The sequence below is a fragment of the Dreissena polymorpha genome, chromosome 2 (assembly GCF_020536995.1).
Source record: "Dreissena polymorpha isolate Duluth1 chromosome 2, UMN_Dpol_1.0, whole genome shotgun sequence".
Lineage (NCBI taxonomy): Eukaryota > Metazoa > Mollusca > Bivalvia > Myida > Dreissenidae > Dreissena > Dreissena polymorpha.
Genome location: NC_068356.1, coordinates 13,193,614 through 13,216,104, shown reverse-complemented (window position 1 = coordinate 13,216,104; position 22,491 = coordinate 13,193,614). Strand labels below are relative to the sequence as shown.

General features: G+C 37.0%; 3 protein-coding genes across 3 annotated transcripts in view; 2 read left to right on the top strand and 1 right to left on the bottom strand.

Moving 5' to 3' along the window:
• The window catches only part of LOC127865906 (uncharacterized), a 41,632-nt gene extending 40,045 nt beyond the window's left edge, over nucleotides 1-1,587 (bottom strand). The window contains exon 1 of the mRNA XM_052405968.1: nucleotides 1,511-1,587. The gene's annotated coding sequence lies outside the window, so the exon portion shown is untranslated. The remainder of the gene's footprint in view (nucleotides 1-1,510) is intronic.
• A 4,459-nt stretch (nucleotides 1,588-6,046) lies between these two features.
• Nucleotides 6,047-7,251, top strand: LOC127866165 (uncharacterized). Its single transcript, XM_052406577.1, has 2 exons — nucleotides 6,047-6,938; nucleotides 7,131-7,251. The coding sequence occupies exon 1, from the start codon at nucleotides 6,050-6,052 to the stop codon at nucleotides 6,914-6,916; it is 867 nt and encodes a 288-aa protein (XP_052262537.1). The 5' UTR covers nucleotides 6,047-6,049; the 3' UTR covers nucleotides 6,917-6,938; nucleotides 7,131-7,251.
• A 14,500-nt stretch (nucleotides 7,252-21,751) lies between these two features.
• Nucleotides 21,752-22,258, top strand: LOC127866479 (uncharacterized). Its single transcript, XM_052407016.1, has one exon. It carries the CDS (start codon nucleotides 21,752-21,754, stop codon nucleotides 22,256-22,258), a length of 507 nt encoding a protein of 168 aa, XP_052262976.1.
• Nucleotides 22,259-22,491: the final 233 nt, after the last annotated feature.

Genomic DNA, 22,491 nt, shown 5'->3' with positions numbered 1-22,491 from the left:
ATTTTACATTGATTTGTAGTACTCAGTTGTTACCTCTCAAAAATATTCTTTATAAATTAAAGGAAACTCAAGGATGAAAATATTTTCAAAACCAGGCAAATAATAGGAAAGTTATGTTTCTGCTAATATTAAGTAACAACACACACCTACCATTAAACAATTTATCAGGCACTTATGGTGCAATATACAAGCGTTAATTGGATTAGCAAGTGTATATTACAAGATAACAGCTATTGTATAAAGGGGTACTTATGGTGCAATATACAGGCCCATTTATCAGCATTGATGAGATATGGCGACATCTTTGAAGGGGGATAGTCATTCATAAGATGAGATTAGCACATTATCATACAAAAACATGTTTAAATAGTTTATCACCTTTTTAATTATTATTAATGAATTGCTTTGAATTGACTTTTTTTTAATTTATTAAGTTATTAATTTTTCCTTTAATTCCATGAATTCATTTAATAAAAAAGTGTATTTGTTGTTTTTGCTTTTAAATATTATTAATATCATTAAGGTCAATTATTTAAATATCAATAAGTTTTTATTACATTTGCTAATTATATTATTAATAATAAAATAATGTGCAAGGAAAGTTCAATTCTGTTTTAATTAGTCTAAATTAGTTATTAGTAAAACAAAAATAATATCAGTGACATCTAATTTGATAATAAATATATGAATGCATGAAAAAAAAGTTGACAGTTACAAAGTTTATTTATATTTCATATTTAACTGTTACAAGAAAAGCAGTTTTGAATTAATTTAAATTTGATTTAACCACTTTTCAATTCACCAATTGACCATATTTAATTGGATTAAAAACAACAAACAACTACAATTGCACAACCCTGCCCAGGTTTACTCAAACTGAAATATGGTGTTAATTGTGTATTCAAAACGGGTCTTGATTACACATTATTCTTGGTTGCATTTGTGTTCCCAAATGAGCAACATGTATAAGATACTCAGTAAGATTTTGAGAATATTCCATTTATTCCACTAGTACACCAACATGCACTTACTTATGATTTACATGCAATCCTTACACTGTTAAACCCTCCAAAAAACAATTCTAAAACCAAAAAATAACCATACTGCTGCTTCATAGATATTAAAAGTTAATTAAAGTCTTCATAAACAAAATAATAATTTTGATAATAAACAAAGATTTTACTTCAACCAAACAATTATAAATTTATTGGGGGGGGGGGGGGGGGGGGGAAGGTCTGCACTAAAACTAAAATGGGGGGGACGTCTGGGGAGGAAACGTCTTGGGGGAGAAACGTCTTGGGGGGGGGGGGGGGGGGAACGTCCGGCAACCCTTTAAGATGACCGATACTACGGATACACTCAAACACATGCTATCAAATTTAAGCAGGCTTCAAAATTTATTCAATATAAAAACTTTTCACGCGGAAAAAAATAATTGCAACCTCATGATTCTGCAAACGTTTTCGGCATTTATTTCGTATTCTTCAGAAACCAAATAAAACAAACTAACCAATGTTCAGCAATCCGCATTCACTATCGTGTGCTCGTTGTTTTATTTTCCCGCCAAATGTCAAGCTCAACCGGATGTAGGTCAGAGTGTATGCAATTTTAAGGTGCGATTTTATCAGCTGTAAGATAATGCTTCAGTAGATCTCTGGCTTCAGTTGGTGCGGGTGACATATGCGATAAATATCATTGATTGTTTTAAAGTCTATAAATTCGCAGAGAAATTAGTGGTCGGCTAAGCAATTATATTTCTTAATGATATAATGGACATACTGTAAGTATAGCTCATTGGGTCATTGTCGAACTGAAATGGCTTGAAGTCACCCGGGGGTGACTAGAAGCCGTCTCTTGTCACCCAAAGGTGACTTCAAGCCGATTCATGTCACCTTGGGGTGACTTCAAGCCGACCGGATGACTAGAATCGGCTTGAAGTCACCACAGGGTGGAATGAATCGGCTTCTAGTCACCCCAGGGTGACTTGTAGCCTTTTCAGGTCGACAATGACCCAATGAGCGTAAGTATAGGTCCCTGTGTAAGGTTAGCCGTTATGATGCCAAGCTTCTCAAGCTTGTGACAAGTAACAGGACAGGCTATCGCAACAAGACGACCTTCACATGGTCGCAGTAAGTCCGTCACTACTGCCGTAACGACATCTACTGGCATAACTCCTTTCTGACTGTTACTAGTTTCCGTGCGTGAAGCCAGCTTACAATGAACCTCACAGGCAGCTTACATTCACTGTAAAGTGCATATGTCGTCGAGAATTTTTATTCACATTAACCGGTAAGTTTAATTGATATTTTGTGAATCTTTGCCTATAAAATAAGCGAACATAAAAATACTAGGGAAGATTTTTCTTTAAACGTTTGAAACATTTAAATCCAAATGAGGATCGGACACGTACATGATTCATTCGGAGTTGACAGTAGCTAATGATTTAATCACCTTGGTATCATGCTTGATAAGAAGTAGAGTTTAACCTGTCAGAACTACTAACGAGTGTGTCGACAAAACGTCAACGAACAGGGCCGGCGAGATCCAACCCAACATACAACTTCAGTTTTATCTCAGAGTTTGTCCATTCTTTCTTATCATATACTATAGCTCATTGGGTCATTGTCGACCTAAAATGGATTGAAGTCACCCGGGTGTGACTAGAAGCCGATTCTTGTCACCCTAGGGTGACTTCAAGCCGATTCATGTCACCCTGGAATGACTTCAAGCCGACCGGGTGACTAGAATCGGCTTTAAGTCACCCCAGGGTGACATGAGTCGGCTTCTAGTCACCCCAGGGTGACTTCAAGCGATTTCAGGTCGACAATGACCCAATGAGCTATACTATATCATGTAGACTAACTATTATATGGTAGTTATTTAAAAGATTTATCTCAAGAACTTCTCGTTGAGACCCTTTTTCAAGCCATAGTTCAAATTTGCGCAGTTAAGCTTATAGAGAAAACATATACAATGGTACCTAATTAGAGTATGTTATGTTTTCTTCTTTTCGCACCTTTTACGCTAAATATTGTTTGAACACCGTGTGTCAATGGTATGAATTTACCAGAATATCTATGGGTTGGCTACAATAGTACAAGTTAAACGTGTTTAAAAATCAAGTACATAAAATATACCCAACTATAAGCAATACATTCGGTATTGTGTTAACAGACTCGTCTGAAAGAAGGTACGGGTATTGGTCTTTTGGATTTACCAATTCTGCACTGTGGAAATCGTTCCCCCGGTCTTTTGCCTGAAAATGTACTTATAGAAATAACAGTCACTAAAATAGTTTCACGATATGCTCAACAATGTAAAAACGTTTTATATAACTATATAAACTATAACAAAGTCTTTCGGAAAATCAACAATAACATGGAGAATATTCAAGGACCTAATGCCATTGTGTACTGGAAGGTGAGTTAACATTTTATCCAAATCTCGTGCCGTCCCATTATGAAGTGGCCAACTTTAAAACAGTGTTTGTCTGCGATTGTGCAAGTCTAGTTTCAATTAAAATTAATATGTAAGCTTTTAAACAGTGTGATGAAGTAAATGTATCATTTTACTTCTTAGAAAATCTATTTCGCGTCAATGCAGGCAATCTCTGTAAATAGGGTTTGGGCAGTAAAAGTTCGACATAAGCACAGTCCATCAATAAACGCTCAAAACATTTATCTATTTATCATAGCTCAAATGAAAAAAATCTAGGCATTTCAGGCTCGCGTGTTATATAGAAAATGCACCACGTGTATGAAAGGAAATATCTATTAAAACATCCTTTATAGTGATATCTATATCAGAAGAGGAAATGTACAATTGAGAAATATATACTTCACATTCGAACGTACGTCGGAGAATCCACAATGATTTAGTAAAAATACCAAGAAATCAGTTTATTTAGGCACCATGTCGCTGATCGTTAAACCAACCATGATATCGATATATATAAACACCTATCAATCAAAATGTCCATGAAACCACCATCAGTAATAGAGCATGATGTTTATAAACCTTCAGACAAGTATGATGATAGAAACGGGGTGGGGGACGACCAAACAACGGAAATATTTATAAATATATCGTCTAAAATATCTGTTTAAAAGTGCTTGCCAGCGTTAACACTTTTGCATCATTTACTGTCCTGTAAGGAGTATAGTGAAGTTCATATTCTGACCTTGCAATTTCTCATCACCTCAGTTCATGATCCAGATTTGACATTATTAATTGTTATCTAGGCAGACCAGGGCTAATTCTCGCCATAACTAATAAACTCTGACACAATGATGCCACAAATGATTGAGAATAATAAATACCATATTAAAATATGGCAAATATCATCATTAAATGTGCCTTATTCGTGTCGTTTACGAAGCCTTTGACCTAAAGTATACACTAACAGTATAGTGACTCTTACACTAAAACGAAACAAGTGACTATCGTGTTAACAATTGCAGGGTTTGCATGTAAGGGTGACCTAGAAACTGGAAGGAACACCTGTGCTTATTTCAACGAATGACATGCCCGAACTCATGAACTCATGGCAACCATCGTCACCAGTACAATAAACGTCGCTCAACACATTTTACAACATGTGATTCCTGACACGTTTATGCAAAAATTTCACGAGATTTTCCGTCTTCTTAGCGTATATAAATGCTGTTCATCTTCTATAAGTCGCACAAGGGAACGCCGGTCTTAGAAATTCTACAGTCTGAATCCTTAAGGTAAGTCATATTTCTTTCATGTGGGTTTAGAAGGTATCATTTGTTTCATTGATATTATTTAAGAGTCGTATGTGAAAAAAAATTAACAAGACTTCCAATGAAGATATTATGATAGAATAAGCCGTTCAATGGATCGTAGCTGTTAAGGTTTTCGTTTTTCGTAGAAGTATTGGCAGTTATGAGAGAAGGTATTATCTGATAACATCAGAACGATAACGTCTTTAGCATTTTTTCGACGTATTCTATAAATGGACCGATTGCATGATAGTTTTTATTTGGGTTGTAATATATGATGTATATTTGTTTATATCATTTTAAGATCGATGTCATGAATTGTCAGATCACACATATTTTCACAAGTGACGGAGAAAATCGAAACTTCATTCAAACGGACCTTCATGCAAAACGCCTATTTAATATTTTTTAATTTTCTGTTCTTACAAATTGGTTAGAGAAATTTACAATAGGAACGCGAAAGGTTACAGTTGCTCCGTTATGAGCGAAGAGCCTAAAACGCATATGGTAAATGCACGCCATAATAAGTAATTTAGTTAACAGCACCAGATTTGGTAGGATTTTATTTTATCCGTTTCAGTATTATATAATGAAAAGTATTGTCATTTTCTTTTACATTTTGAAGATAGTTTAGGTTCATAATAAACAAATAATTAACTAAATAATCACGTGGTTGCTTATGAAGGCAGGGATTTGATACAGCTATGCTGGTTCCCGTCAAATCTCTGCGCGGAGGTTGATCAATCTTCACGCAGAGTTGTCGTTCCTTGCTATCACATACAATTTGTCGAATTTGACTCACCTACCGGTATGCTGGAATCTCTGCGCGGATGTGGTCAATACATAATTATCTAGTGCATCAACAGTCTAAAAAGACAATCGTATAATTATATATGGGCATAATACCTAAAAAATGTATCGAAAATAACGATAGTTTATTCAGAATGTATTTTGAGTACGGCCACATTGACCTGGTTCTTTACCTGGCACTATTCAACTGCGTAAAGATAAAGTATTATTGAATTGTTTTCTTTATAAGCACTCGGGTTTGTTCGTGCGCATTTTCCACGAGTGTAGTGAGCTTCAATCGCTTTCATTACGGAAAACAGTGTATTAAGCGTAACGGCATTTAACTGTATTCATGCAAAAATGTTATTACCAGGTTAAGATTGGCGAGCTATACTCAAACATATTTTTTTTACAATGCTTTATTTTTTGTAATAGTTAACATTCATATTTACATGCTATGATATTAAGCAGCAATCAGTTGCTTAATTATACTGTCTTGGCAGCTCCCCAGAACCATGAAGTTCCTCTGCTTGCTGCTCTGCTTGGCTGTGGCCAATGCGTACTACAAGGGCGGAAAATACGGTGGAAACTACGGTGGAAACTACGGGAGCGTAGGAGGATACGGAGGCGGTTACGGTGGAGGCTATGGCGGTTATGGAAACGAGGGCAAATATGGCGGTTATGGAAACCAGGGTGGATATGGCGGCTATGGAAACCAGGGTGGATATGGCGGCTATGGAAACCAGGGTGGATATGGCGGTTATGGAAACCAGGGCAAATATGGCGGTTATGGAAACCAGGGTGGATATGGCGGTTATGGAAACCAGGGCAAATATGGCGGTTATGGAAACCAGGGTGGATATGGCGGTTATGGAAACCAGGTCAAAAATGGCGGTTATGGAAACCAAGGTGGATATGGCGGTTATGGAAACCAGGGCAAATATGGCGGTTATGGAAACCAGGGTGGATATGGCGGTTATGGAAACCAGGGTGGATATGGCGGTTATGGAAACCAGGGTGGATATGGCGGCTATGGAAACCAGGGCAAATATGGCGGTTATGGAAACCAGGGTGGATATGGCGGCTATGGAAACCAGGGCAAATATGGCGGTTATGGAAACCAAGGTGGATATGGCGGTTATGGAAACCAGGGTGGATATGGCGGTTATGGAAACCAGGGTGGATATGGCGGTTACGGAAGCCAGGGCAAATATGGCGGTTATGGAAACCAGGGTGGATATGGAGGCTATGGAAACCAGGGTGGATATGGCGGTTATGGAAATCAGGGTGGATACGGCGGATACCAGGGAGGTTACGGGGGATATGGATCGTATGGAAATCAGGGAATCTTCGGTGGCAAATACTCCAAGGGATGGTATTAAACATCTCCAACAATCTATCCCGGTAAAAAATAGTATTTTTTTTCAAAGTCTTTGATATTTTATATTAAATAAAACAATCGATGTTCTAAAGTTTATATGGGCACATGTGTATTTATGAAATTTTATCCAGTATATAGTGCCATTTATTTTTTAATGTCGCTCCAGATGATCTAACATATATATATACTCATTGATTCGTTTGTATATGTTCCAGAATTGGTGGACCACATGCAAGACGCGAACAAACGACTCCGATATATATGAAAAGATGTACATATACCTAGAATTGTTATACCTGCAAGTAAAAAAAATAAAATTAATTTATGCAACGTTTATTCCAATGTTGGTTTCTTCTTCTAAATAAGACTTTATATATCATAAATGGTCACTGTTAAACAATAATTAGAATGCGTTGAGTAAATATTATACTGATTACAAAAGCCCGTTCGATCTTTGTAAATATCGGCAAGAACATCGAGAATAAATAGTCCCTAAGACAGAGAAAAACGTCTACAGTTAGAAGTGCATTATATGAGTGCTACATATAAATATTGTAAAGCGACGCAAAACTTGCATTTTGTCTGACAAAACATAAAGTTGACCATAGGTACTTGCAAATCAAGCATCATGTCGACCAAATATGAGGATACATAATACTGTTAAATAAATGCACATAAATGCATAATATAATCGATTAACTTTAGAGATATGAAAAACATAATGAGAAAAGCACTTCGATCTATGTCCACTTTATAGTTGCTTGAATAATAGAAAGAAACAACTTATTAACGCAATTACGCCTGGGCAACTCACTTTTTATTAACACGTATTCCTCGGTCAGTTCTCTAACAATTCACCATATCAACGCATGCATCGAAATCATTTATTAACGCAGTTTTCAATCTGATGACATGACCACTTGCTATGTGATGTAACTACAATTCGAGCCTGTGAATACACGTGACGGAATGGCGATATAATTGTCTTAAAGATTTAACAAACTTTGCTTCAGATGTTAATTTTACTGGAGTTCAAACATGCACAATATTTCATAAAGTCGCAGCTAGGTTTTAATTGTTCATCAAACAAATAGTTACATTACAGTTAATATAAATTATTTGGCTAAATACTAACAATTCAAACAAACTTATATTAACGACTAATAGCACATGAATTCAAAACAGTTTTAGAGAGCGCCTCTTTGTTATGAATACGTATGATTATATGAGTAATTCAAATTAAACGAGGGAATAAAATATTTATTTCAATCAAATGAGTCAGTGGTCGTAAACATATCATTCACTTTACTCACTCGCACGCGCTGGAGTGATATTTATTTTTTAAATATTTTATGATTGCCTTTTTATTTCATCTGTTCGCCGCCAATTTGAAGTATCTTTGATCGATACACAAAGAGCATTAACCTATTGACATGTTATTGCAATTTTATGACGTATTATTATGAGATTGGCTTTTAGGCAGTTGTTCGGGTATTTTGTTAGTATAACCACATCGAATAAGTTGAGAAAAAATGTTTTGTAATCATACCTGTTATACCTATAATATTCAATAAAATAATAGAAGCTTAGACACTTGTTAAAAAAAATCTACAACACGCCCACGATCTACTATATATTTTATATCAGAATTGAACGCTTAATACTAATAAAAGCACCAAAGTAAAGCCCATTATGATTACCATTCACGATTCCACCTTCGTCAGAACCCACTTGCACGCAAACACGCAATTATTTTTTATATATTATGTAATGACAGCGAAATATGTGGTGGTTTCGAACGATGGAAAAGCACATATACTCAGCAACTCTAGCGCATGCGGATATCGACCTTTAACCCATTTATGCCTAGTGGACTCCCTCATTCTTCTAAATTGGATCAATTTATTTCCAAATTCAGGGATGTCTAGTATATTTATTTCTATATTTAGAATATTTCTTACAGAAACATTCCTTTAAGCAAACAGCGCAGACCCAGATGAGACGCCGCTTCATACGCTGTTTGCCAAGGCCTTTTTAGACGCTAGGCATAAATGGGCTAATTGAACAATTTAAATTTTAAAATAATCATCTGAAAACTTAAACTGATTTGTGATTTAATGCTGAAAATAAAAATTTAAACATATACTGTTGCAGTTACATTCATCTCCTTTTCGTCACATAGCAATATGAATTGCAATATTCTAAGTGCATACTGTATACGTTATGCATAAAGTACGTGAACTGTTTATATTTTAAATGTTATGTTCTCCTCACTGAATATTATTTTCTACATTCAGAAATTGTGGTCATTTACTAACAAGCGAAATCTTAAAAAATAAAGGAGCTTGACGGGAGCGTCAATAACGCGACATGTATGACTTCTATTGCTTAAACCGTATCTGAAATAAAATAAACATTCGATTAATTATTTGTAGCATTCATATCCTACCGCACGCTTCACTGGTTGCAAAATTAAATTGCTATTAAAGAAAATTGCAAACACTACTTAAAATCGATTTTCATTTATAGCCATCACATTTTCAGCAAGAAAAAATGCCGATACTTCATAGAAGCGTCAATAATTAATAAGTGTCATTTAAAATAACGACATAAATTCTGCAGATCCCAGTCGTCCGTGTCACCAGTTTTCGCGAGTCATTCCTCGTCTGCGATCGCCAAGATGTTCCCATGACATCCACACCTGTTGAAACGTTCATTTTCATCAGAGTTTAACAAAGATTGCGATGATAAAAAGAAACCACGCTAATTTAATGCTCATTTTTCATGTGGGAATAATTCACTGCACATTTTGTTCGTGGTAATAATCGATTTTTGTTTTTAACTCTGACAGGACTCAAAACATCATGTCAGAGGCAATCTTATCCTCGTTAATAATGTTTAATCTGTAATACTATCACTTGCTGCTCCGGTTGCACTTTATAAATAGTGAGCCATCGTATAATAACTGTTGACATATTTTATTAGACTGGTAATCACAATATTGTGACACTTAGTACATAATTTATAGTTATTATTCATTCAAGAGCTGTAACGGTTACGTCTGTGAACGTGAAGCGATTGTACAGTCGTATACGTTGAACGAATGACTAGTTGCTACACTAATGCTACACCAAATTATATCGTGTTCTTATTACAGCGAAATACTTATATTTTCATTGTTTTTTACGTTTATTTGTAGACATTCCTCTAGGTATTGAGTAAAAATGCATACACATAAACACATTAACCTATGATTTACTCTTATATTTTTGTCACCGATGTACAGTGCTTTCTCTGAATATTGTTTATAATTTGCATTCTATTTATTGGACGGATGTAACCAAATTAGAATATACATGCATGTAATACATTTGGCATTTGGAGGAAAAACAAGATAATTTATTCCTCAATGCGTGTATAAAAGAAGGGCGTCCATAAACATATAGAACAAATACTGAAACATTTTCAGATGAATATAATAAAAGTTGAACTGTCAAATTAAAACAAATGCATACAAGGTCAACACGTTAACATATCTCCAATAATGTTAAATCGCAACATAATTTGAATATTAATTGGCTTACAACATATTATTTTCATTATCACATTTAAAGCCAGAAGGCTATCTTACTAATGTTTAACCTTTTCCGTCACCAGGGATATATGTTTGCGGTATCAGTAAGTCAGAGTGAATTAGTATGTTTATTCGCTACATCAGTATGTGTGGCGATTATATCAGCTGCGTCATGCAAAAATGGGCATTATGCCATATGCAACCAGCGTAGCACCAGACCACAATTCGCATTAACGCAGTCTGGTAAGGAGCTTCTTTGTCCGTTAATGAGACTACGAAATGCTTGCTTGACCCCATGTTTGCCTAGCGTTTAGAAAAAAGGCCTGGCAAACAGCGTAGACCCAGGTGAGACGCCGCATGATGTTGCGTATCATCAGGGTCTGCGCTGTTTGCTTAAAGACATTTCTGTAAGAAATATTCTAAATATAGAAATAAATATACTAGACATCCCAAATTTTGGAAATAAATTGATCCAATTTAGAAGGATGGGAGAGTCCACTATGCATAAATGCCTTAAAGTGGACAGCGAAGCTCCTGTTCAGACAGCGCAAATGCAGACGGCCTTAGGCCGATTTTCGGACGAGGCTGCGCGCCGAGTCAGTATTTAGGATGGCTGATTACCTATATACAGTGGACGAGGCTGCGCGCCGAGTCAGTATTTAGGATGGCTGATTACCTATATACAGTGGATTCATGCTCAGAGGAGACTTCCCTGCAGCAAAACTGCAAAGACGGATGAAAGCTGCCGATACAGCCGGGTTTGCTCCACTTTACGAACAAAACAATTTCGTTTTCAGCGTTTAAAATGTCAGCATCAGAAAATTGCTAAAGGTAAACTGTGTGTTATAAGATTCTGAACTATATCAATACATATCACTCCCTACTCGTGCTATTCCTTGACGAAGTGTTTGGTCTATTTCTGGTGGACCGATACGTGGCGATTAGTAATTATGACATATAACCGTGCTATCCTGTCACATGCCTTTAAATCAGCCCAATAACCAGGTAACCTAATACTAGTATCCCAAAAGATATTAGGCTAGATGACAATGTGACCTCGAATATCCGTCAGTTGCTGTCCGCGCATGCGCACGCCTGTACTATTTTCTATCTATAAAATATACTTGTTTTCAATTTAAAAAAATTACAACATACGTGTAAAGTACTGTATGTTTAAAAATTTATTATTTTAACAGCATAATTTCGTCTTTGTGTATTGAATTAATAACGATTGACTCGATTTCTGTGTTGTTTAACAAGACGGAAGCTAGCCTTAGCGTTTTGCATGACGTGACGTCATAATGTTTTTGCTGCGGCGTGTTTTTTCCCATATTAAATATTTAAACAAAATTAATGGAAAACTATAAATTTTAGAAACATTTCAACGAATGTTGTAAATGTGACATGATAAATAGAATAATAGGTTGGTGACGTGGATGGAGAATGGTTATCTGGCTCGTCGGAGGATCTTATCGGGTGAGCCGAAACTTCCTCCGACTTACCAGATAACCATTCTCCATCCACGTCACCAACCTATTATTCTCTATATAGCTGTTAACTTTGTTCGTATTGAGATGGTCAAGACCTTCTGTTTATATGTAGGGGCAGGATGGGATTTTCCGCACGACCGTGTTACACATAAAACAATTCTATCGGTTCCTTATTGAATTTAAATTATATGGCAATAAAAGTAATAATGATAATAATTATAATAACAATAATAATAATTATTATTATAAGTTGTAGTAGTTATTGTATTTATTTTTTAGTGTATTGCTTGTATAGACACATGATAAAATGTGATGTACAGTTCTTATCTTATACATTTCAAATTTCATATAATGATAATATATTTGGTAAAATTCACATATTTATGAAAATAAAGTGTACAAACATATATTTAATTCAGTATCGATTTGTTATTCAAGATAACAGTTAAGTTAGTTATTCATAAAATAAATTATGTTTGGTCTGTGGATGAAAATGATCGTGTGCATCGGATGTCAGTCCCATATTTCCACGTAAATTGCTTAAGATATTTTAGATGTATTAGGTGAATGGTTGGCAATGTACCATGCGCCACATGTATTTAGTGCCCACCATGGCACACTGTGTACACTGTATAATGGGCTAAAGTCTGATAACTGCGTGCACGAGACAATGTGTACATTAGCCCATTTATTCCTAGCATCTAGAAAAAAGGTCTTTGCAAACAGCGTAGACCCAGATGAGACGCCGCATGATGCAGCGTCTTATCTGGGTCTACGCTGTTTGCTTAAATGGATTTCTGTAAGAAATATTCTAAATATAGAAATAAATATACTAGACATCCCTAATTATGGAAATAAATTGATCCAATTTAGCTGGATGGGAGAGTCCGCTAGGCATTAATGGGTTTATCTCGAACCTGCGACCCTAATAATGCTTGACCGGTTATCTGCTTGGCCCCATACCCGCAAACTATCTGAGAAAACTGGGATTAACGCATGTGCGTAAAGTAACGTGCCAGATTAGCATGTTTTTTCCGCTTATGCTAATAAGGGACGACAATTTCCGTTTTTATGGAATTTTGAATTTAAAAAGAGTGTTCTTTTAACGAAAAATCAAGTCTAGGCGGAATGTGTCGTTTAAGATTAGCGTGTGTAGATTTCACAGGCTAATCTGGAAGAACCCTTTACGCGAATGCATGTAGCCCAATTTACCCTGAGCGAGGCTCGTTAAGCACAGTCCATAATCAGCACAAAGTTAGTCACAGTTAAAAATGAGGAATGTGTAGTTAAATATACGAGAAGATAAATTTAACAAATCATTAAAATTTTCCCCTTCCTACCAACGTTTATTCAACGTATACTTAAACGCATATTTTGTGCGGATGTCCATTTATTGCATACACTGTGTACTTTTCTTCAATCTGCCAAGGATGCTTCAAGTAGTAAGCATGATGATCGAATTAAAGCCAAGATGATTAAAGTCTCGTTCTGTAAAAACGTTTGCGTAAAGTATCGTCCCAGATAAGCCTTTGCCGTCAGCACGGGCAATTCAGGGATGACGCTTTCCGCATCGTCCCATGTAAGCCTTTGCCGTCCGCACGGGCAATTCAGGGATGACGCTTTCCGCATCGTCCCATGTAAGCCTTTGCCGTCCGCACGGGCAATTCAGGGATGACGCTTTCCGCATCGTCCCAGGTAAGCCTTTGCCGTCAGCACGGGCAATTCAGGGATGACGCTTTCCGCATCGTCCCAGGTAACCCTTTGCCGTCCGCACGGGCAATTCAGGGATGACGCTTTCCGCATCGTCCCAGGTAAGCCTTTGCCGTCAGCACGGGCAATTCAGGGATGACGCTTTCCGCATCGTCCCAGGTAAGCCTTTTCCATCCGCGCGGGCAATTCAGGGATGACGCTTTCCGCTTTTATGTTTTGTTTTATTTACATGTTGTCTCTCATCGAAACACAAGTTTAGGCGAAGGGTCTCGTCCCTGATTAAAATGTGCAGAATCACAGAAAAATCTGAGACGAAACTTCACGCACAATCACTATAAGCCCCGTTTTCCCAGAAAGATATTCGTGAATATCGCCCATGTCAGAGTATATAGAGAAAACTAGGTCGGTGCCGAATAAAGCAAAGTTTATTTTGCGAGGCTGAGAAGATTTTCGTGCCGAGCAAAATAAACTTTGCTTTATTCGGCACCGACCAAGTGTTCGATTTTTATCCCATCATCAGACGTGCATTGTCGAAATAAACCACTGTGGAATAAATTTTCCTCTATTTCGGCAGTGCTGAAATATAGCTGTCACGCGCGGCGGAGAATGGTCATATTACTCGGAATCAACTATAAAGTAATCATTTTTAGTAAAATCGAATCAGATTCAACAAAACAAACAATTTGATACCAAGATGTAATATATTTTTAACACATAATGCAACTCAAAAAGCAAAAAAAAACATTATTTACAAATATTTAATGCGCGTACTCGTGACGTCATTATTAACACGTCATACGACACAATGCATGTTCCTCACGCTAAAGCTGCAATTGTTTAGTATTTTTTTCCCCATTATTTCTTAAAAATCGTGGACATAGAGGTATGATAAACAGAAAAACAGGTTAGTTACTGATCTTTTTGTAATGTATTAGGCTCGGGCAAAATAAACTTTGCTTTATTCGGCAACGACCTAGTATTCGATTTATCCAATCAATTTTCTTAGTCGTAAATTATTTCTTTAAAAATAGAATAGGAAAATCGAACTACACGGAAAATCCCAAAGTTATTTTAAGCAAACATTGTTTCATTATTTTAATCTAGCCGAGCCTAATACATTACAAAAAGATCAGTAGATAACCTGTTTTTCTGTTTATCATACCTCTACGTCCCCGATTTTTAAGAAAAAAAAACAACACACTAAACAACTGCAGCTTTAGCGTGAAAGAACATGCATTGTGTCGTATGACGTGTTAATAATGACGTCACGAGTACGCGCACTTAATATTTGTAAATAATGTTTTGTTGCTTTTTGAGTTGCTTTATGTGTTGAAAATATACTACATCTTGGTATCAAATTGTTTGTTTTGTTGAATCTGATTCGATTTTACTAAAAATGATTTCTTTATAGTTGATTCCGAGTAATATGACCATTCTTCGCCGCTCGTGACAGCTATATTTCAGCACTGCCAAAATAGAGGAAAATTTATTCCACAGTGGTTTATTTCGACAATGCACGTCTGATGATGGGATAAAATATATGCCAGACATCTCACGCCCTTTGCCAAACATAAACGACAAAAAAATTGCATTATTTTAATTATATAATAAAATATTTCTACACACAAGCACAAAGTACAATGCAGAACATGTATATCGGAAATTTAATTTCAAACACATGTGCAAGATGTACAATAAAACAACTTGATCTGTAAACAGTAACAACCGACTCAATGTATCTAGTAAATAAAATTAATTAACAGTAAAAACTATTAATTTCGCGAAAAAATGATAGCAATATAAGTACATGTATTGTGTAGACTTCGTTAAAATCATTAACGTCATAAATATAATTATGATGACCAACAAAATCAGCACTAGTCTTTTCTTCTATAAACAAACTGTGATAGAAAAAACACAATTACAAGCAATTTAAGGTAATAGAGTGTACATGTGTATGAAAGCAGTGGAAAATTGTATACATGAATATTTACTTATATAAGGAAAACGAAAAAAGATTAATACATGAAATCCTTATTCAAAATGATTATAATTAAAATTTGTCTAGATATGTTTTCAAAACGAAGGCGTTAGTTTTCAGCATTTTGATAAGCAAACTACATTAAAGTAGGAAGATCAGTATAAAAAAAACTACAAAAACAACTATGTTTACAGGTAAAACCTATGCAAGTTATATCAGTCGTCGCTTTTTGGCATATGGAACTGCTTTCATAAAATCATCTTTACTGTAACACGAACAGTACCTTCTTTGTTATCGATGACATGCATTTCGTTATGATGGCAAAAGACAATAGACTGCTAAAAATGAAATATTGTAAAAATATTACATCTGTATCACATTAACGTTATGATATAGTGCCTTTATATCAATATATCCATAACCGTCATGGAATTTAGGCACCGAAAGATTGTCTGTAGTCATTTTCATCCCAATCCAAGGCATGCACCGCCGTTTGATTGAACGGATAACTCAGGCCGCCTTGCTTTCACAGAATGTAGCACTGATTGGATATTGAACCGTCTTTTCTGATCAGTCTCATAACAAATCTTTTAAAGCCGCTATATATGACTGTGCCATCTGCAAAGTTTCGTATTTTGAGAGCTTTGTGTTATCTCCAAAAGAAGGTATAACTTCACGAAGTTTATCGAAAGCAACGTTTAAACTTTCCATTCTTCGCCTTTCTCTAGCGTTAGCGGCCACACGCCGTTTACGTAAAACGTCTTTGCTTGGCGGATCGTGACGTCGGCGTCTTGAAGAATAAATACGTTTTTGTAACCGATTTTCTAGCGTAGAGATCTTTATGTTCGATTGTTCATCTGATTGTAGCGTTGTTATGTCCGTAAACGTGAAATGCGTAACGTGTGATTTTTGCGCGGGACTTACGGGGGTGTTTGGCGTAGCGCTCGGAGTGACGTCATCCTCCGATACTGCACTTGATAAACCCGACTTCGTTTCGTCATTATCACTCAAATAGCATCTACCATCGTCGTCATAAAGCGAACTAAAATCTAGCAAGAAGTCTGTATTAGATGGTAAAATTGCACCATTCCTCACAATGCTTCTCTCAGAGTCTTCCATTGTTTTCATAGAATTAAAGCTGTAAATGTTGAAAGAGCCTATGCATGAACACAATCAAAAACAAAAGTTTTGTTGTAATTGTTCTATTTTAGTCGCACTTTATTTTCTATGTTATTCCTGTAGCGTGATTTAACAAATTCATATTTGGTTGCAACGAGTGGGCCTTACTCGGCTATATCTTCAACACCATGGGTGAATGACTTTCAAACAGCCAATTGAAGTCCAGACCTGTCAACTCTTAATCTACCAAGCGCAAATACCAATAATTATTTAATATTCGCTAGTTAAATTACTGCGGAAAGAAACGTTATGAAATTTGATTGGCTGATATTCAATGACGCTAGGCGGGCTTTAAAATGTCAATCAATAAATCCCTCTACAGAATCATTTATACAAAGTTTAAAAATCGATAATTGGTTACGGTGGCAAACCTAAACTCAAAAGGCTATGATTTATTACCAATTGTTGAATATCATATAACACATCTTTATCCACAGTATATCAGTATCACAGCAAGAATGGACGTAATGCTGCATAACACTAAAATTCCCTACGCTGATACAGTGTTATGGGCTCGAGAGGGCGGAATACTTAACCATATAGAATATTGTTTAATAGCACAAAATAACTGCTCACAGCATGCAATCGCGTATAAGGGACACATACTCAAACTAACACAGACATATAAACAACCTACATGGATCATTAACTTATTTTTTTTTAAATAAATATGTCATTCTACCTACATTTTCCCGAAATCGGCTTCTTCTGCTTCCATTTAACCGGTTTTCTTTGTTAATGAGCCGGAATGTTGCGATTATTGCGGCAAAACCTGATGTTAAATTAATATAACATATAGTACATCCTTGACTAAAATAACAATAACACATTGCAGAAAATATCAATTTCATTTAGGAATGACAGAGAATTTGTTTACATTGATGGGAGTTCAAAACAAAGACAGGATTGCATCGTGCTTTCAATTTATCTGTACGTTATTAGAGTTGATTTTAGCGAATTCGTTTCGGGGCGAAAGGACTTGGCGAAACGTTGCCGATTCATGATTGATTTGAAATCCAATAAAATATTTTTTGGCAATATCGTATTACTCACTGTATTTTTTTACAATTTACCTTTTTAACTGTTAAGTCACAAGAAACTTCTGATAATTTCCCGTCATTCGTGATGGTATGTTAAACTACAGAAAACGTCAGAAATATTGTTATATCAACGGAAAGGAGCAATTCAGCGAAAGGGATGTACTATATAAAAATAAATATGCTCACTTACTTAAACGCACAGTAAATTAATCGAGCAACTAACAACAAAACAAGCACAAAATATACCGCCTGCTTCTATTCGATGAGTGGGGCAGCAGGCGGGATTTATCCAATCCATTTTCTTCGAGAGCTCGGACAAGTATACTTGAACGAACAGAAACACAATTTTATACTGAGTATAAATAGACCTTCATTAAAATTAATAACCAATTTGCGAATTTTGTGGCATAAACTACTTAGTTTTTTTTGGTTTTCCGACAAAGTTTAATCAATGCCTCAGAATCATGTTGTGCCATTGGAAAACTTATTTGCTTGAAAAATATTTTAATTTATTTTTTGACAATGTTATCAAATTCAATGCACCCAGCTGCAACACTGATGCACACAATAAGTCGCATATTTAGTTTCGCATTTTAACGCTTATTCTACAATGGGGTTCGTATCATTGTTTATTTTGTGGCTTATCCAGAACGTAAAGTTGCGAATTGAAGCTTCTAGCCATCAAACGCGGAGTAAAATCGATGGTGTGTAAAATTGCAGCCGTAATTTTCGTGCTTTCTTTTTGTTTGGAGCAGTTCAACAAACGAAACCAGGTGACCTAATCCTGACGTTTTATCGCGATATTTTTGCCACCAATATCAGAATTCTAATGAAACGGCACATGTAATTAACTAAAGTACGGGTTCAATTTTTAATGTTCAATACTTTGTTTTCTATTATGAACGCAAATCCAAAATAGCATGCCTCTTATCCCGTAGCGGATCTTTCTAATGCCGAATGCTCGGGAAGGTGCAACAAACACGATTCGTGTGTTCCAGAAATATCTGCTACGTAAAAAATACAATGCGATTGTGAAGTTCTTTGTTTATGTTAGTTTGGCTTTAGCCTTGAACCTGTTATGTTATGTTGTTTTTTTCTTAAATAAATAACCGTGCATTTTATACTCGAACGAAACATATATATATATATATATATATATATATATATATATATATATATGTGTTCGCTTTCAAGCTGCTAGGTATCTTAACCCTTTCAGCGCTGGAACTGTATTTTAAAGGCCTTTGCGAACAGTTTGGATCCAGATGAGACGCCACAAAACGTGGCGTCTCATCAGGATCCAAACTGTTTGCTATTCTGATAGTATTTTTTGAAAAAAAAATCGAAGAAAATGCTAATTTTAGAAATTCAGCAGACGACATTTTAGCAGACGACAAATTTCCCAGCATGCAAAGGGTTGACTTCAAGAACATCACAGATAAACTAGACCTAAACCGTTAATTTCATGCGTATTCGTAAAAATGTTTACTACAAACAGTTGCGCGTTTTTCTAGTCGCGGGTTATTGAGCATGTAATTCCATTCATCCTTTTAAATAACACTCACCGCATAATTAAACATGATTTCAATTATCATTCTAGTCTCTCTCATTTCAAACAACTACGCCTCTTCTCTAAAATGTGAACGATAGTATCTGAATTGTGATGTTATACTACTAGAAGCTGGCCGGGTTATCGCGATGTTACGCTGCCTGTGACACGCGACAAAAGGTAGTCTCCGATACGCGACAAAAGCCACGGCGTCTTGTGACAGGCACGCGACAGATCAATTAACCCCTTGTCGGTGGCCTGTCTCTATTATGTCTAGGTATTTCAGCTCGGCCTGAAATTCTCAAAAAACGCTTGACATACCTACAAAGACGATGGTCTCTCATGATACATGTGTCGATACGCCTGGACGACCGTCATGGATAATCGACGATATTCTGTTATTTTTCGGATCGAGTCTTACAGTTAGGTTTTGCAGAATGTATCAAAGCATGCTAATATGAAACACATTCCAATGAATGTACACAAATTTGCGCATTTCTCTATAAGATAAAAAATACACATTAAAAAAATAAAACATTCAAAGATAACGTGCGCCAAAATGTCGCTTAAATTGTCTGAAGTGTTCACTTCAATCCACTTCAATCAGGAGGATTACTCTAAGTTTTTGAAAGGATACCGCTGTAGTGATGTGGTACCATTTCAGCGCAGTAATCAGTATTTCACGGCTACCGCAAACTCCGAAGCGTCATAAAGGACGCTTTTATATTTGGTGGTTATTCAGCCCACGCGCTAAGGGTTCATTGCTTGCCCCTGCTCACCTCTAATTCCATGGTTCTTTTAACGTCCATAAAGCGATAAAGAAGCTCTGAATAGATAACCCTGTACGATGAAAGCGTTGAAACTGTCAACATTTTTTTCGTCGGAGAGGCAACTTATTTCGGCCGTTGGGGCTCTATGCTATGTTATTGTGCAATTCAGCTGCTGTACCCCTTCTGCAGGGAATGACATGCACATGTGCTATTGCGCGCCTTTTACTTGTGCAAGACCCCTTGTATGTTTGAACATTGGTGCACATATTTTTAAACTTTTCATTTGTTTCCACGTTTTAGTAGCGTTTGAATAGTACGTGTTGTATGTAGCCCGCACGAGACCCACTAGCCTTTGGTTAACTTTATTCACGATACTAAACTATATGGTTAATATAGCGTTCTCTTTAAATAAAAAACTGTAATAGTTGCATAAGCATATGCAGTGGCATTTATCTTCGCCTTCTTTGTCTCCGTCGTTACAAAACCTTCATAACAAAACACAAGCGTTGATGTTTAGGAAATAATTCTGAGAATCTTAAGGTCCGGTCACACCGCGATTTACGGCTTAATAACGGCCACAACTCGTCAATTGATCTCCCGTGAATGAGACGATGGTGTTCGCGTTGATGTCGAGTTTAAGACGAGCTTAAGTCGATGTTCAGACGTGGTAGGACTCGGGGAAAATTCGGAACGGCGTTGGACGCGGAAAACAATTTTGAACTGTTTAAAACTGAAAACCGCGGACCACCACGGGAGATAGACGTGGTAAAGACGTGCAATACGCGTGAAGCACACGAGATAATTCGTGTTCCGGCAGTGATTAAAACTTTGGAAGACGCAGTAAGACGCGAAAGTTTAGCGGGCTGTCACGGGCAGATCACGGTCATCGGACGGGTGTTACGCGTTGGTATCAAGGGAAATGGCGTGTGTTTTGCGGCTTATCACCAACAAGCGCTCATAGCACTATCTCAGACCTTTTAAACTACGTCTCGAATAAGTGCTAAATACGAATGTTCACTGCCTTATCATGCCTGTAGCATTTCTGATTTCCGGCATATACATACAACAATTTTCTTCGACTTTTGCTCTCTCAGTCTAGATGTAAAGGGGTGAAGATGAACCTTCAACGCCATGATATTCTCATCTTTATGCTCCAGAACCAGCAGCACCAACTGAAACAGGCCCACTATATCATTGCTAACAGAAGTAGAAGGAGGATGAGGGTGGTATGGAACATATGTGTGCGTGACCGGATTGCGAGGAGACCTCAGTTGAGGCTTTGCGTCTGTCTCATGGTCGAAGAGAACTTTATGAAGATGCTTCCTGCGATGTACGATGAATTGCGCAGAGACATCAGCCCTTACCAAGGAGACCTCCAACTGGAGTGCAACCCTTGCAATAGGACGTTGCTATTACCCTGAGGCACCTTGCCTCTTGCCCCAAGTAACGTAAGATGCAATATGCCTGGAGAGTCCACCACAACACCATAAGTCTGGTTGTGCGTGAAACCTGTTAGGCCATCGTTCTTGAGTATGCTTATGCGATGCTCTCGCCGCCTGACACTGAGGCCCAGTGGCGCCAGTTAGCTGTCGATTGTTACCACAGATGGAATTTTTCTCATTTGATTGGGGCTATAGATGGAAAGCATATTTCATGTAAAGCTACTGCCAACACTTGGTCCGACATCTTCCACTATAACGGTTTATTCAGTGTTATCCTCCTAGCAGTCGTGTCCTCTGACTACAAGTTCTTGTGGATAGACGTAAGCTACAAGTGGTCCTTCTTTGGTGCCCACATCTACAATGAAAATGAGTTCAATGAGGGTCTACAGAATAATTACATCGCGGGCTTCCAAGAGCCGGGTCTCCTGTCGGGTGACACACATGATGTATCCTACTTCCTAGTAGGTGACGATGCGCGCGGACTGCGGACCTATATTATAAAGCCCTACGCTAACAGGGACATGACCAGGGAGCAAAGGGTATTTAACTATAGACTGTCGCGGGCCGGACGGAAAGTTGAAAATACGTTCGGGATAGTTACCAACTGATTTTAAGTTCTTCTGACTACTATAATGAAAAAAGCTGATACCGTAAGAAAGCTGGTCAAATCATGCGTACTCCATCATAATCTGATGAGAACACGTTACCGGGTGATGAAGAACATTCTGTAGGACTGGAGGGTCCAGATGGAGCCCTGGTGATTGGTGCTTGGCGAAAAGGCAGGAACTTTGAAGACACGATGCCAGATAGAGCATGGACCTGTTATCTGGGCCTGTGAGGC

What these genes read in the sequence shown, in the direction of transcription:
- LOC127866165 (XM_052406577.1), top strand. Translation starts at nt 6,050, where the DNA reads ATGAAGTTCCTCTGCTTGCTGCTCTGCTTGGCTGTGGCCAATGCGTAC.
- LOC127866479 (XM_052407016.1), top strand. Translation starts at nt 21,752, where the DNA reads ATGCTCTCGCCGCCTGACACTGAGGCCCAGTGGCGCCAGTTAGCTGTC.